A 15991-nucleotide genomic window follows, 5' to 3' on the forward strand; every position below is an offset into this window, starting at 1 on the left:
AACACAGTTTACTGGTCCTCTCTTCATTTTCACCTTCCTTTCACTTCTTGGGCCAATATGACATTCTTAAATTACAAAAGTTATATGGTCAGTGTAGAAATTTTAGGTCATAACAAACCAAGACATGAGAAACAAAGTGTGAAGCCCTATGCCATAGACAGCGGTGACACGCACCGCCCACGCCGTAGAGGAGACAGCGGTGACACGCACCGCCCACGCCGTAGAGGAGACAGCGGTGACACATACCACCCGTGCTGTAGAGGAGACAGCGGTGACACGCTGGTACAGAACTTTGGTCTTTCTTCTGTGCACACATAAATGACCACGTGTCAGGGAAAATACTACATGTTACAGGCGCATGCATTTTCTGCAACACAGAACCGGCGGACACTCTCAAGCACTGCTCCACATCAGTCCCCCTGGCCCTCTCCTCCGCCGGCTCCTTCAGTGCTGGTGCTCCTCGCCCTCGGGCTTTGCTCTCCATTCCCTCATAGCACGTGTTCCCCAGGAAGCTCCTTCACTCCAGGGTTTGCGCACCACCGGGGCACGAGTCTCGTCTCTGTCTGCGCCTGTCCTAGTACCTCCAGACGCCTCTCCTACACCGCCCTCCGCACACCCCATGCCCACTGCAAACTTTGCACGCAGAAGGCAAAGGTCAGCATTTTTGTCCCTGCACCTGCTCCTTTCTCTGCATTTTCTTCTCTGTTAAGAGCAGCACCTTCTCCCAGTTAAATAAACAAGCAAGCCAACAACAGAAACACCACACGTGTGCGTGCACACACACGCACACACCCTCCCACGGAACACAGCTGGGCATGACCTCATGATTCCTCCCCCTGCTCTCCCCGCTGCACCCCATCCGCTCCAGGTCCTGCAGGTTTTACGTTCCAAACCCCTCTCAGATGAGTCATTCTCTCGCCTTCTCCCTCTGCCTCTCCCCTCGTTCAAGTGTTGACACCTTTGTCTCTCTTGGGATATATATTTTTTTTAAAGTTACATTTTATCGATCATGCTATGACTGTTGTCCTAAATTTCCCCCCTTTGCCTCCCTCCATCCAGCACCACCCACTCCCTCAGGTGGTCCCCACACCGCTGTTCATGTCCATGGGTCATGCCTGTAAGTTCTTTGGCTGCTCCATTTCCTACACTGTGCTTTACATCCCCATGGCTGTTCTGTAACTACCTAGTTGTACTTCTTAATCCCCTCACCTCTTCACCCATTCCCTTGCGCCCTCTTCCACTCTGGCAACCATCAAAACATTCTATGTATCCATAATTTTTTCTCCATTCTTGTTGTTTGCTTAGTTCTTTTTTTTTATTCAATTGTTGATAGATATGTATTTATTGCCATTTTCTTGTTCATAGTTTTCATCTTCTTTTTCTTAAACATGTCCCTTTCACATTTCATATAATAATGGTTTGGTGACAATGAACTGTTTTAATTTTTTTCTTGTCTGGGAAGCTCTTTATCTGCCCTTTGATTCTAAAGGATAGCTTTGCTGGATAGAGTAATCTGGGTTGTATGTCCTTGCTTTTCATGACTTTGAATATTTCTTGCCAGTCCCTTTTAGCCTACAAAGTTTCTTTTGAGACTTCAGCTGAAAGTCTTATGGGAACTCCCCTGTATGTAAATAACTGCTTCTCTCTTGCTGTTTTTAAGATTCTCTCTTTATCTTTGCCCTTTGGCATTTATGGTGCCTGGAGTGGCCCTCTTTGCATTCATCTTGTGTGGGACTCTCTGTGCTTCCTGGACTTGAATGTCTAGCTCCTTCACCAAGTTAGGGAAGTTTTCTTTCATTATTTTTTCAAACAGATTTCCAATTTCTTGCTCTATCTCTCCTCCTTCTGGCACCCCTATGATGCTAATTTTGAAACGCTTGAAGTTGTCCCAGAGCCTGCTATGCGCTATCTTCGTTTTCTTGGATTCTTTTTTCTTCTTTTGTTCTGATTGGTTGTTTTTTGCTTCTTTATGTTCCAAATCATTGATGTGTTTCTTGGCTTCATCCACTGTGCTGTTGTTTCCCTGTAAGTTGTTCTTTATTTCAATTAGTGTATGCTTCGCTTCTGACTGGATCTTTTTTCTGCTGTTGAGGCCCTCACAAAGTTCCTTGAGCATCCTTATAACCGGAGTTTCGAGCTCTGCATCTGACAGATTGCTGATCTATCAGCTCCATGCTTTTCCTAGCCTGGGCCTGGAATGACCTCTCCATCTCCTTTCGTCTACCCAGACATTTTCTACCCACAATTGGAAACACTGCTCAATAGTCAACAGCTTTATGAAGCCTTCTTGGCTGTTACGGAAGCACCTCTCCTATCACCAACCAGGGCAAATACAACCTCTCCCCGCTCTGCAGTACTCCCTCACCTTGGGAGTACAGGTAGGCCATTGTTTGTGATTGCTGTCACAGGCCCACCGCCTCTGCCTCCCCCAGCGCAAGGATCAGCATCTCTGCCATCTTTACATACCTGGCACACAGCTGGTACTTGATAAATGCTGAGTGGATGAAGACTAATAGCACTTCGGGCAGCACAAAAGGAAAGGGGCTTAAAGTGTTAAGTTGCCTTACACATGGTTCAGAGCCAGGATCAAAGTTGGGTCAGAGCAGAGCTTGAAAGCTGGTCATGGATAAGAAGGGCCACTGATAATAGGACTCGACTTTCTAAGCATTCTGGACTAGGGCGTAAGAGAGTTGAGAGAGGCTGATCATTTAGGCAAATACACCACTGCCCAAGACAGCTGGGTGGGGGCACCAACAAGACTATAAAATCTTCTATTAGCCTCGGAGAGCAGAAACATCTGCTAAAGCCACAGCGGGCTGGCTGGCCAAGTTCAGCAACGGGTTAGCCAGGACTGCCCTGTGACCAACAGAAAGGGCCACAGAGGGGAAGAATCACTCACCTAGGCCGGGAGGGACAGGAGGGACTAGCAATGACATGGGGGCCGCAGCAGCTCAAGGGGGCCCGCTGTCAACAACCCACCGGGCTCTCCGGTGCTGGCAGCGGCCCCTCTGCCCCTCTTGGCTCAGGCCGCCGCTGGCTCCCAGGCCTCCCTCACACCCACAGTGCCCACTGGCCTCCGCAGCCTGAGAACTCGGTGAGTTTTCTCCTTTTCTCTGAGGACTTCGAGGGTTTAACAATAAGGCGCATTCTGCCAGCTCCCTACTCACACGCACAAACATCTTAAAGGACAGAGATAAGTCGCTTGTCAGCCAACATCTCTGTTTAAAGAGCTTTCTTTTTCATATCAACACTTCCATGAATTCCGAATTTGATCGACTCTTTGTTACACAGTTTGACATTAACAAAACATCAACACTCTGACAACCTGCTGGGGTCAGAAAGAAACATTCTAAAACTCTTTGGACTCCACATGAAGACAGGCTTCCAATCCCAATCTTTGATCTCTATTATAAAGTAGTACCAATAAAATATCGTAGAGATTTATGGGCGAACTTTCATTTGAGCTGTTTCACACCTAAAATAACACGAGTGCCTGGGCCAATAGGCAGAAATTTTCGGTTTAGGTTTCAACTGTTTAGGTTTTCTTTTACTTTTAAAACCCAATTCACTTATTTAAAAAATTATTTTAAATTTTACAATGACATTATATTTCCCCCTCAGAGAAGAGAGTTGGGAGACATTAACTGTCATGTCCCTCAGAGAAGAACAGGCCTACGGTAGGGCAGACAGTTATTCCCTATCCTAACAGGTATCCAACCTTTGTCAAAAAAGGTGTTTTTTCAAGGGATTTAGATGGACAGTATTTAAATGTATCTTTCTTCCTAATACACCCTATCGTTAACAAGAGTAACCAAATACTTATTTCTGTGACTAAAGTCCCAACCAAAAGAATTTCATTCAGGAGAGACAGTAAGACAGTGTCTGGACCCCAGGCGGGCGCACTGCGTACTGTCCTGCTACAGGGGCGAGTTCCTCGAGTCAAGCTTCGATCGTGACTCTGACCTCAGTCACTCACAGGTCAGCAGCACTGAATGAAAAGGAATCTGCCACCTTCCCTCACAGGGAAAACAGCCGGCACGCCGCCCCCACCCCACAGCGCACACTGCCTCGCCTGTCGATGAAGCTGGGCAACGATTCGGCCAAATCAGAGCGCAGAGGGTCTGGAGGAGGAGGCAGGCAGCTCCTCCAGCTTTTGGGAAGACCTTTATAGGCAAGGGAAAGTGAAAACAGCAGAAAAGTTCCTGGACACAGTCCTTTAAGAAACAGAAACGAGTAGGAAGAAAGGTCAGAGCCACGGTTCCAAGGAATCTGAAGGCACAGCTGCTGCTGTCCAAGGTTGTGGGCTGGCGCCACTCGCTCCTGCCAAGCTGGGGGCAGTGCCGGGTGGGCGGCAGGAGCCCGCAGCCACTCAGAGGCACGGGGGCCCTTCCTCCACCCAGCGCCTCCTTTCAGAGCTGAGGAGCAGAGTCCCAATGAGAAATTCTAGAACTGTGACAATCACAAAACTTAAGTAAAGGGAACTGAAAAGAAAACATGCTTCCGGTTATTCAACCCAATTTTGTTGTATCATTTTCTGATTTGGAAACATAAGTCCTGGTTACAAACGGAGAATGCAGCAGCTAGATCAGAGAAAGACACCTGCTTACAAGAACCTCTAATTATGACTAAAATTCTTAAATATTTGAATCTGAAGAGCAGAGTTAAACTTTTCTACGTGGAGAGAACATTTCTCATTTATTCACTTCATGTGCTCTGTAAAGAGATTGCTACTTCTATTTCTCTTCGCGTGTTAACTTTATAGTTTTCGTAGATATAACACTGCATCATAACAGTACAGCTTTTGCTGACAGAAGTCTGGAGTCTCAGCCTCCTTCCCTGAGAGGCCCTGCGTTTGCAGGCAGGGATGTGGGTGAGAGGTCTCCGGCCTGAGGTTGCCGTAAACGAGTCCCGGCATTGCTAGCACTTGGCTGGGGCACTCAAAGGTCAAGTGACATCAGGCTTCCTGGGCCCGGCAGAGGTACGCCTGGAAGACCCCCTTCCCCACGTCACGCAGGCTGCCAGGGCGGGCTGAGGGGGCGGCGCCCTAACCCTGCGCACCAGAGGGCAGCTTCAGAAGGCCTCGGGCTGCGGGAGAGGACAGGCTCTCCACGACAGCCCCCTGAAGCTGTGGAGGTCCTGGGAGGGGCGGGCTCCCTAAGGACGACGGAGGGCCAGGCCGCCCCGGGCACGGCGAGCATCTCTACCTGTGGACGCCTTGGTTTCAGACTTGAGAAGGAAGTATGGTCGTGCCTCGGTATCCAAGAGGGCACACCCGCAGGTACTAAAATCCAAAGATGCTCGAGTCCCTTTTATAAACTGGTGTGTGTAGCATTTGCGCAAAATCTACACACGTTCTTTTGATCATCTCTACACTACTTATAATATCTAATACAATGTAAATGCTATGTAAGTAGTTGTTACACTGCATTGTTCAGGTAATTAAAAAAAAAAAGTCTGAACACGTCGAGTGCAGACACAACCATCACAGGGTTAACTACACAGTACATGTCAGCAGTAACGTAACTTTTCTTGTAATGGTTTTGATCTGTAGTTGGTTGAGTCCAAGGATACAGAACCAGTGAATAGAGGGGCTGACTGTACTATAATAGCTGGGTGGTCTTACAAGCCTTGGACCGCAGGTCAATTGTGCATCTGGGATAGGGGCACAATCCCTTTGTCGGTGGATCTGAACACCTTCGTGGATGGTTCCAGGCAATGGTGTGATGGGAGGGGTGGGCATGAAGGTGGTGACACAGGGCCATTGGGAGGACATGAAGTAGTCAAGTGACGGTTTTCCTATCTCTAGCTATGCGACAACCAGAACCCAGGAGAACACTGGCTCTGGGAAAGACCCCCGGCCAGAGTGAGCGCTGCCCGGACGCCGCGCATCTTCCCCGTGCCCAGGGACCGGCATGGTGAGAGCATGTGGTCAGGATCCCAGGACCCTGGGGGTGCGACATCTCCTGGGTGAGCAGCACTTGGACTCCTGGTGGCCTGCCCTGCCTGGGTCTCGACAGCATGTCCCCGAAAGGGCCAGCCTGTTCCGGGCGACAGTGGGCAGCGGAGGTTCAGGTGGCCCGGAGCATGTGTTTCTGAAGCTCTTGTTCTGAGGGCAGAGTGAGGAGAGGCTGGCGGTGACTGAGAGAAGGGGGAGCTGTCCACAGACGTGTCTCGGTGTCTCGACACTCGTGCCAGGGTGCGTAGGTCTGCAAAGGTCGGGGGCTTTCTAGGCCTTTCCCGAACCCCTGCAGTGGTGGCTTCCTCACGCCATTGGCTTGGCGCCCCTCTAAGCACTCCCGCCTGGGGCAGGAGCCAGTGAACTTCCCCAGGAGCTAGAGAGGTGGTGGCTGGAAGCACAGCAGCCTACCAGGACGTGTGGCTCTCGAGGGTGGTGCTTGGAGCCTGGCTTTTCCTCCTGCCAGCTGTGCAGGCACACAGGTGTGCTGGCGGTGAGCGCTGCCAGCCAGATTAGGCAGTGGAGGGAGACTGGGCGCCTATAGCCTCTCCCTGGGCGCTGACATGTGCAAGTTCCCAGGATGGAGCAGGTTTGGCACCTGGCCTGGGCTCTTGCCCCTGCGAGATGGGGCCAGGTAAAAGGTTCCCAGCTCCCACATACGTGTGAGGGGGTGGGTGGTGGCGATATACCTCCCACCTTAATGCATGCAAAGAGCAAACACCAGAAGTCATGTCCTGAGGGTGTGGGAGGAGGGAAGGTTCAAGCCAGCAAAGGTGCTGATCCAGGACCGGCCCACTGGATTTAAGGAGGCTAGGTAGGACCTGAAAGTCGGATAGAGCCAAAGGCGTAAGATGACCCAAACAAGCAAACAAGCAGAGTGTCAACAGGAGGAGAAAGAAACCAGGAAGAGTTCATGAGCTCCAGTGAGGGGCTAGAAACAACTCACCTGTGGTCTTTTATTCATCGCTGTCCCCAGGGCCCGGGAAGTACCCAGCAGGTAGGGGAGCCCTTAAACACTTGCTACAGGAGGCCCATGGCCTCAGGGCCGTACCAGGGGAAGCAGAATCAGGCCTGGAAGGAAAGCCTTTGCCTGTCTGTCTCTGAGACTCCATATTATCTTGTAAAGACAGGTCAGGAGCAGAGGAGCCCCACCCTCTAGAACAGGGGTCAAAACTTTTTCTTAAAAGGCCAGTAGTAAGTCTGCCTTCCATTCTCCTACTCAAGCACAACCGTTCCACAGGTGTCAAGTCAGTGAGCGGGCCTGGCTATGTCACAGCAAAACCTGATACCACGGTGGCTGCTGCGGGCTGTGCGCGCTGAGCCCCACTCTGAAACAGCAGCCAGCAAGCAGCCATTTGTCCTCACTTCCTTCTGAAGCCGACCCCTGTCTGAGCTGCGGAGGCCTGAGGTGGCCACCGGTGTCTCGCTTTGCTCTCTCTTCAGTTTGGCTCCTCCTGAGCACCTAAGGGCCTAACAGGAAAACATGCGATACTAGAGAGCAAGCATTTTTCCAGGGGAAGCCTTTGGATTATTATCACCATTTTTTAATGACCTCATTAGATGTGAGAAAAGATGTTTAGATGAGGTTGCTGTGCCTCAGGAATTTTTTGTTCAAAGAGAAATAAACAACAAAATAAAGGGAGAAGAAGACAAAGTGTAAGCACATTTTTTCAATCCAAGAAACTGGAGGCTGAGTTTTACCTTCTGAACCAAGTAGACACTCGTAGCTCTCTGCGCAGCCACTTTATCCAGTTCGGAGCCCTCCGGAACAAAGTAACTGACGTCGGCGATGTGCACGCCCACTTCATAGGTGCTGCCTGTAAAGGCACAAGGAGGTCCGTCAGCCTGGCCTGGAAGGCAACGGCGATCTCTCCCTCCCCCTCCTGGACACTCTTCCCACAAATGCGTGTCACTCTCCGAGGCCACAGGTGGCCCTCTGCAGGCTCGCAGGGCACGCCACCTACACCCCTGTGACTTTACTGCTGCTACTTGATGAGATTTCTATCCCCAGCCAACAACCTTAACCATTTTCACAAGACAGCTCCGATCCTAAGGCGTCTTGCCTTTGAGGAAACATCAGCAGGCTCACAAGAGGCGACTCCAGCTGGATGATGAACGAAACCTTTCAGGTCACTAGAAGCAAGTTAGCCCCCAAATCCTGCAGGCTCTGCCTCTGCAAGCTCCGCCTCTGCAAGCTCCATCCGTCCAGGCCATTCTGGCCACAGCCTTTATTCAGCCCTGCCAGTGGCCATCCTGCCTTGAAGCAGCCCCTCTGGTCCAACCTTCCATGCTGTTGCCGGTCACCCCCTTAAGCACAGGTCTGGCGATGCCCCTCCTTCTCCTGCTGTTCACTTCCCCGCATGGTCTCACCTGGACCCGCCGCCCTCCACCCGCTCTGTGCGCAGCTGTCCTGGCCAGGCTCCTTCCATCCTAGAAGGCATCTTACCTCATCCCATGCGCACGCTGGCTTGGCTCATGCCCTTTCTTACCCTTGGGGTAATCTCAACAGGATCTGCCTGTTGGAGTCCTTCTTACCTTATAAGGGGCAATGGAAAGAGAACCCCAGGACAAGAAGAGCCCCTCTGCCCTCCATTTCCCCCATCTGCGCTGGGAGAGCCCCTGATCGTAACTCCAGATGCCCACCACGGCCTTTTCTTCACAGGTCGTGTCACCGCCAGATACCACAGCGTATCTGCACTGGGTTACTCCCACATGTGTCTCTTTCCCTACAGCGTGAGCTCCAGAAAGGCAGGGCCTCTCGTGTCAAGTTCACTGTTGTGGGCCCAGTGCCTACAGAATGCCTGACACATACATAGTAGGCACTCAACAATACCTGTTGATACTAAATACCAGTTAATACTAAAGTAATAACTGGTTTGTCTGTTGCCTTTTCTCTTCTAGCCAAAGACCCTACGTGCTCTCCCTCTTAGAACGGCCCTGTCCCTTGCTAGCAGAGCCAGTTTTCAACAGGCCCTGCTGTCACTGTCAGCCCCACCAGAGACGAGCAGATGATGTCGGCCAATGGAACCGCACCGAAAGCCGAGTGGGCTATAAATTTAGTATTTACTCTTGAACATCCAAATCATCTGTCAAATACAGTGTATTTCATTGTACGCACACAAGTATGTATGAGAAGGCACAAAATGGACAGAATATAAACAAATACACATGTAAAATAAATGTGCAGTTGAAGAGAGCGTCGTGGGCAGAGAGAAGTCTGCTAACGATATGAGCACAAAGGTGAATTTGCTTAAATTTAAATATATGCTTGATGTAATTCCCTTGTACACCATCCCCATTCACAGCGACTGGTCTAGGAACAGGCATGTGACTCAGCAGGTCTATTCTGAGTCTGTTTTCAGGGACTGATACAGACTTCAGGGAAGAGGGTCTCTCTCTCAGGACCCCAGGGACAGCAAGGACCACTGTAACTCTGGAGCGGACATCTCTGCCCCCTGATCATGTTGATACAGTGAACAACAGGTCTGAGGAATAAAGGGAGAAATCATGGTGACTTCATTTAAACCTCAGGGTCTGGCTGATGTGCAATTAGTCTACCTGTGGACTTGGCCGGTCATGAGTCAATCAGTCCCTTTTGGTTACAAGGACTCACTGAAAGAAACCTGACTAATAGCCAAGTTGACTCAGAGAGTTTGCTAACATAACACCATCTGTTCCCCCAGTTACCAGGATAATCACCCCTAAGGTATCATACATTTTATCTGCAAATCTTGTAGCTATTTTCTTGTCCTCCTATTCCTTCTTCACTGGGAGATGATTCTTCCCTCAGTTTTTAAAAGGGAAAATGTCTAAACATGGGGCAGTTAAAAAATGGGGTTGTGGGGAGGAAACACATTTAAGATTCCCCGCTCTTCGCGTGCCTCACCCTCCGAGACCGCCCTCTGACAGGGCATTCACTGGGCTTCCCCGCCCAGCCCCGAACCATCACGACATTAAGGGAAAGCCTCAGCCCAGCTAAGAGATCCCAGCCGCCATGGGATAGCACGAGAGGCCTCCTCCCCCGAGGAGGGAGGCTGTCTGGGAAGCCAGGAGGAAGCCGAGGGGCCCTGAGGTCAGCTGCCTCGCTCTGAGGGCCCCGCCGCAGTGCTGCCAGGTCCCAGGGAGCAGGGGGACCTGCCCCGCAGCAATCGAGGAACTCCTGGCCAGGAGAGTGTGGCCAGGAGTCTCAGACAGCTCGGCTTCCAGCTCGGACATTGCAAGCATCTAAAACCAACACTAGAAGAAGGTAAAAGAAAGTGTCTTCTTTTGAAGTCAGAATGATAATATATTGGCCTAACAGGTAAATATTGACTAAAGGAAAAGAGAGAGGATTATTACATCATGATATGAACCATAACTTTAAATTCAGCCTGTGTGTTGTTACTACACATGAACTTTCTGTCCTTAGTCAAAGTTGACAAACTGACAAAGAGTTCATTACAGGAGATAAAACATGAAGAAGTCCAATCAAAACATATTTGAGAGGCTTAAATTTCACTCAGAATTCCCAGCAGAGCCTCTAAAACCAGCAAAGAGAAGCTCTCTTAGTCTCTCCTTTGGACATTTTTAATGGAAACCCTAAGTAAATATTTTATTACATATATTTACATAATGTGAACTTGCAGAACTCTTGAGGTAGTTGTACTGTAGTTTTTAATCTATGAAAGAGAAAATATAAATCCCAAAGGTTACATACAATTTGATGTTCTAAAAAAAATACTATCTTCCATATAAAAATATTTTTAAAAACTTTTTTCTTTCCATTAAAACATTTTCCTCTCCTGGGCTAAGGCGAGTCCCATGAGCTTTGAAGAGCTGGGGACAGAGCTCTTCAAAAGAGAGGGAGGAGTCGTCCCCAAGGCCAGCCGTGTCTGGCTAATGGCACAGGCCAGATAAGCCTCAGGGAACAGAAACACTCCTTTGAATGGACTCCAGTGGACGTCAGAACTGTTTCACCTAATCACCTAATTAAAACGCCCACAGAACCTAAAGCGGGGGCTTTGGCGCCATCCCCCGCACCAGCCTCCGGGCCAGTTCAGCCACTGCCCAGTGGTGGCCCTGCTCAGGGCCCCTGGCATAAGCCCTGGGGGCGGGGCTCCCGTTCGGAAGCCCCCGCTCTACTTCTGACGAGCTCTGGTGTCAAGAAAGCACTTCTGTGCCCAGATCCAGGACACTGGGACAGAGGACACTAGTTTATTTTAGCACTGGACCTCCGTAAGAGGCAGCCCCTCTGTTAGAGGAGCTCTCCGTCTAAGGGGGTGGCAGATATGCCACTGTGGTGACAATATGAGGCTACTCGTGCTATGGACCAGGAAGGTTACAAAACCTCGCTATGTGGGAGCAAGCTGAGCTGGAATTTGTTTTTACTTCAGTGAGAGCATGTCAAGTATTTTGTAATTTATAACTCAGCGCACTGTTGACAATGATGGTCACAACGATGACAATAGGACAGCAGCCGTTCAGCGCGTCGCCTCTGCACCAGGGCCCCGCACGCGTTCGCGGAGCTCCGGCAGTGGCCGTGAGAATGCACGTCACAGATGAACCCCCTGAGGCTCAGGGAGGCCCCAGTCACTTGCCCGAGTTTACCTGGCTGGTAAGGGATGAACCCTGGATTCAAACCAGGTGGGATTCGGGGCCTTTGCACCTTTTACTAGCGACCCTCTCCCCCGCCGCTGTCACCGCAGCTCCAGGACATGCTACAACCCCATTTTCCGTCTCAGGGGCCACTGCTAGACATGCCTCCTTGTCTCTTATGATTCAACAGAAGCCCCATTCTTGCTATGGATCCAGAGGTTCTATGAGGGACCTTCCCTCGCCTTGTCCACAGCCACATCCCTGACCCCGCAAAGGCTCTTTCCGTCCCCAGTGCCAGTCTCCCTGGCCACTCGTAGCAGGGCCTGATCTACAGCAGCCACTAAGCCATCACCTCTAGTTCTACTCTTATAATGATAAGCCCTTGAGATCCAACAACCCCTTTCTAAATGCCTAGCTTACAGTCCTCTTTAGCTGGTGGCAGGGGGACAGTTCTATTAGAGGTGGGAAGATCAGCCCTCCCCTGCCTTACCAGGGTCGCCTGATCTCCCCTTTACCCACTGCCTAGACTAGACGGTAGTGACAGAGGCCCTTCTTGACCCCACAGGCCACTCCTTCTAATCCAGAATGCAGGGGAACAATGCCAAGTGTATTTCACCAGCGGAAAGTAACTGCGTTTGTCCAAGTCACTAACGACCCATGTGTCACTAAATTCAAACACCTTTGGGCCTTACTTGGCCTGACCTTACAGGGCATCTGAGACCCAGTGCTTTCTTTCTGGTCAAGACCTCCTGCTCGGGCCACGGACCCCACTCTGGGTGTCCAACACTGCGGCTGCTCCTTCTCAGGCTCCTTGTCCCTCCTTGTCCCTCCCAGGCTGACAAGCCTCCAGGCTCAGACCCAGGCTACCTCCTCTCCCCACTCTGCTCTCCCCTAGACCGTCTCATTCACTCCAGGAGTTCAAGTGTCACCTCTGGGCTTCAGCCTCCTCGTTCTGTGCCCCCAGCACAGACGTCTCAGGGCTCCAGACTGACACGTACACCAGTCTGTTGGGAGCTGCCACTTAGCGGTCCCACAGGTGCCTCACACTCACACCTCCAAAAGTCCGCGCCCCCAGCAGAACCTTTTCTCCCCCGAGGTTCTCCATTCAGGAAGTGGAATCGCCTCCGCTAACCCACCACGGCCTAAACCTGGAAGAAAACGGCCCTGCCTCCGCCTGCATCCGTTAAGCCCTCTGAACTCTGCCTCCCAGCGCCTCTCGCGTCTGCCTGCCTCGTCTCTGCCGGCCATCCCCGCCCTGGCCAGGGCCACCGCCATCTGAAGGAGATCTAACAACCGCCTCGCGGCTCTTCCTGCTTTTTCTCAAGCCCATTCCCCACGCCAAAGACAGTGCTCTCTCCAAAATACAGATGGCCTCGCCACCCCACGGTGGAAGCCTGCAGCCCTCCCCCGACACGGGTCTTCCCAGAGTGCGCCCAGCCTCTTCCTGCGCACCCCGGGTGACTCAGAAATCACTGCTTCCCAGAAGAGTCCACGCCGGCCTCAGTACCACCCACAAAAAAAAAATGTCCCCCCCATTAAAGCCAAAATGCGCCTTCCCAGAGTCCCACCTGCTGGTGCGGTTCTGCCTCCTGGGGCTGCCCAGAGCAAGCCCGGCTCCTCAGAGGCACCTCCCGCGAAGAGGAATGAGTGAAGGGGCAAACCGTTCCCAGCAGGGCGGGGCTCTGCTTTTGGGGCGGCACCGGCTTTGACTATTCAGGCAGCATGAGACCACCTGGATCGTCGCTTCTTCAGGCTACATGCCCACGTGGCTTGGCTCTGAGTCACCTCCTAATCCTCAACATCTCCTTCGAACATGTCACCAGTGACCACCATCATTCACCCACTAGCCAGTCAGCAAATACTTAGTCAGCCCCTACCACGCGGCAGGTGCTTTTCTAGGCACAAGGGACATACAAGCCAACAAGACTGACAAAGTCCCTTCCCTTGTGGAGTTTACATCCTGGTGGGGAGAGAAAGACAGTAAGCAAACAAGTCAGTCATAAGATTACTTAAGATAGTAAGAAGGCCTTTAGGGAAATTAAAATGGGGGGAGCTGATGAGAAGGCTGGGGTCCACCTCACATTGAGTTAGGAAAGGGTTTTCTGAGGAAATAAACTGAGGTGGCTGTCTGAAAGGACCACGTCACAGGGCAGCACAAGGGAGAGCACCCCAGGCAGGGGAATACCCAGAGCAAAGGGCCGAAGGCGGGAGCTGGCTCAGTGCACCCAAGAAACGGAAAGAAGGGGAGGACTGGAAGCTAGGAGGCTGCTGGGGTAGATGGGTCCCCAACGAGAGGTGCCCTGCTGGGCCAGGAGGAAGCATTCAGGTTTTCTTTCAAGTGTAACGGTGACGTGCCGGGGAGTTTCAAGCAGCAAGTGACATTAACTGCACAGACCACATTCACCTTCTTGGACTGTCACCTCCTTCGCTCTGCATTCCACGGATCCACTAATAGAGTCCAAGGTCACACTGAGCTGAAAACAGTGCACCTGGAAAAGACTGCGACCTCTTAGGAGGGGCACTGACAGGCAATCAAATCACATCAGTCCTTTGGGGGAAGGAATGCATTTGGTAAACAGAGGCAGGCGGTGCAAAGCGGCAAAGCCGCACAGACACTCTGACAGGTGTAACGGGCGCCCGGCTCCCGGCCGCAGGCTGGCCTCCCTCCAGCCGGCAGCACGGGAGCACAAAGTTCGTCCTCAGATCAACCTCTTGATCCTGTGGCTGGTCCTCCCAACAACATGAGCCTTGGAGAGACAGAAAACTGCTCTGGAAGCTCGGAAAGGGTGATCTAGTGGCAGGAACAGAGAGCAACGGACTTTGTGCTGTCCAACGTCCCCAGCAGCGACGGGCCTCGCTGAGGGCAACACATCAGGCCGGGACACAGGCCCTGGCCTTAGTTTGGTGCCGCTGAATCTGAGAGACAGACGCCATAGCTGAGAAACTGCTGGGCTCGGATCACCTTGTGGCCGCATGACAAACTCCACCTTTCAGTTGGGGTCAGCAAATTCCCTGACTTTGGTGGAAACACTGATTGGGTTGCTAGGTAAGAGGGACAACTCAAAGGCTGACGTCTTCCAGCTCTGCGTGGTATTTGGTTATGTAATCAAACACAAAAGCCGACCACCGGTACAGGAAGCCATGGCAGCACTCCCTGGCCATGACATGGTGATGGTTTGAGGATATTTCATAAACTTGAAAGGAGTCAGAGGAGAAAAAACTCCTGGGACAAAGAAATCTGAATGTAAAACCCATATACGAGGAGGGGGCTGCACAAGAGAAACTCAGGTTCTTCTGAAAGCCAGGATTGGGAGAGTCTGTGGGCTGTCTTTTCTACATGTTCTTTTAGCCATCCAACAAAGGGTTGATGAGGACCGTTAGCTGCGAACTCCTTAACTAGTGAGCTCACCTTCTGGAACTACACGGCTTAGAGAACCTTTTTCCTTCAGTATTCCAAAAGGCTCTATCAATCTGCAAGTACTCAGCGAACTGCCCACACAGCAATTTTTGTCATGTTCAATCTAATTCTCAGGAATCTAAGTTTAAATTTATATGAGCAGCATGGAAGAGGAACACCCAGGTAGCAAGCTCCACTTCTCCCCTCCCAGATGATGTGAGTGCTGGCCTCCCTCATCAGCAGCAAAGAGAATGAGGAGCTGTACATGTGAGGCTGGCACACCCCAAAGCTGGGGGCTCCTGGGCCTTTCAGAAGGGACTGGGGAAAGGCCAGGTCACCAGGTCAGGCAGGGGACAGAGGGCTGAGTACAGGCTCTTGAGGGGCGGGGCCGGCATCTGGTCCTTTCTCATTTCCAAAGGACGATGAAGTCAGAGGGGCCGAGAGGGACCCTTAAAGGTAGTTACAGAGTTAGCAGGTCCCAGTAATACAAGCTGGGGGGGGGGGGGGGTGAACGGGTCAGGAGAATGGCCATGGTTTCCGGGTTCTCGGGGCTGGGTGACGGGAACAGGGGGTTTCATTATGCTAGTCTGTCTACTTTTGTGCATGTTCAAAATTCTCTGTCCAAAAATTAAAAGTAAAAACTTTGCAGGGGCTGAAGCCAAGGAAAGAAAAGAGTTTAAAAAGGAAAAATCCAGTTAAGTAAAACTAGCTACAAGTATTAAAAGAAAGACAAGCCAACAGAGGCAGGAGAGGGTTACTGCTTAAGAAGAGCTGAATTAAAATGTCCCCCTTGGTGATCCCCGGACGTCGAGGATACGGGGGACTGTGCCTTTCAGCGTTACATACGCTTGTAAGGTTTCCAGCTTTCAAAGGCTGGAAAAGCAATAATGATAAAAAGTATAAAACAAAAAATGCAAACCTGGCTTGAAAATATCTGAGTGGTAGGATTATGAATTTTTCTTTCCGTTTATATGTAAATTCTGAATTTTCTACCATAAATGGGTTGTTTTATAGTTTTTTTTTAAATAAAAAACACACCAACAAAATTCCGTGCACGCCACTCC

At 51.0% G+C, this 15991-nt stretch overlaps 1 protein-coding gene across 2 annotated transcripts in view; it reads right to left on the reverse strand.

The window, feature by feature from the left end:
• DIS3L2 (DIS3 like 3'-5' exoribonuclease 2) overlaps positions 1-15991 on the reverse strand; it is a 268095-nt gene that overhangs the window by 84573 nt on the left and 167531 nt on the right. For both annotated transcript variants that reach the window (XM_054571544.1, XM_054571550.1), the window contains one exon: positions 7658-7773. In XM_054571544.1, the coding sequence (XP_054427519.1) occupies positions 7658-7773 (116 nt within the window). The remainder of the gene's footprint in view (positions 1-7657; positions 7774-15991) is intronic.

Source organism: Pteronotus mesoamericanus, unplaced genomic scaffold, assembly GCF_021234165.1.
Source record: "Pteronotus mesoamericanus isolate MK-2021 breed Mesoamerican mustached bat unplaced genomic scaffold, CSHL_Meso_final contig_1018, whole genome shotgun sequence".
Taxonomy (NCBI): Eukaryota; Metazoa; Chordata; class Mammalia; order Chiroptera; family Mormoopidae; genus Pteronotus; species Pteronotus mesoamericanus.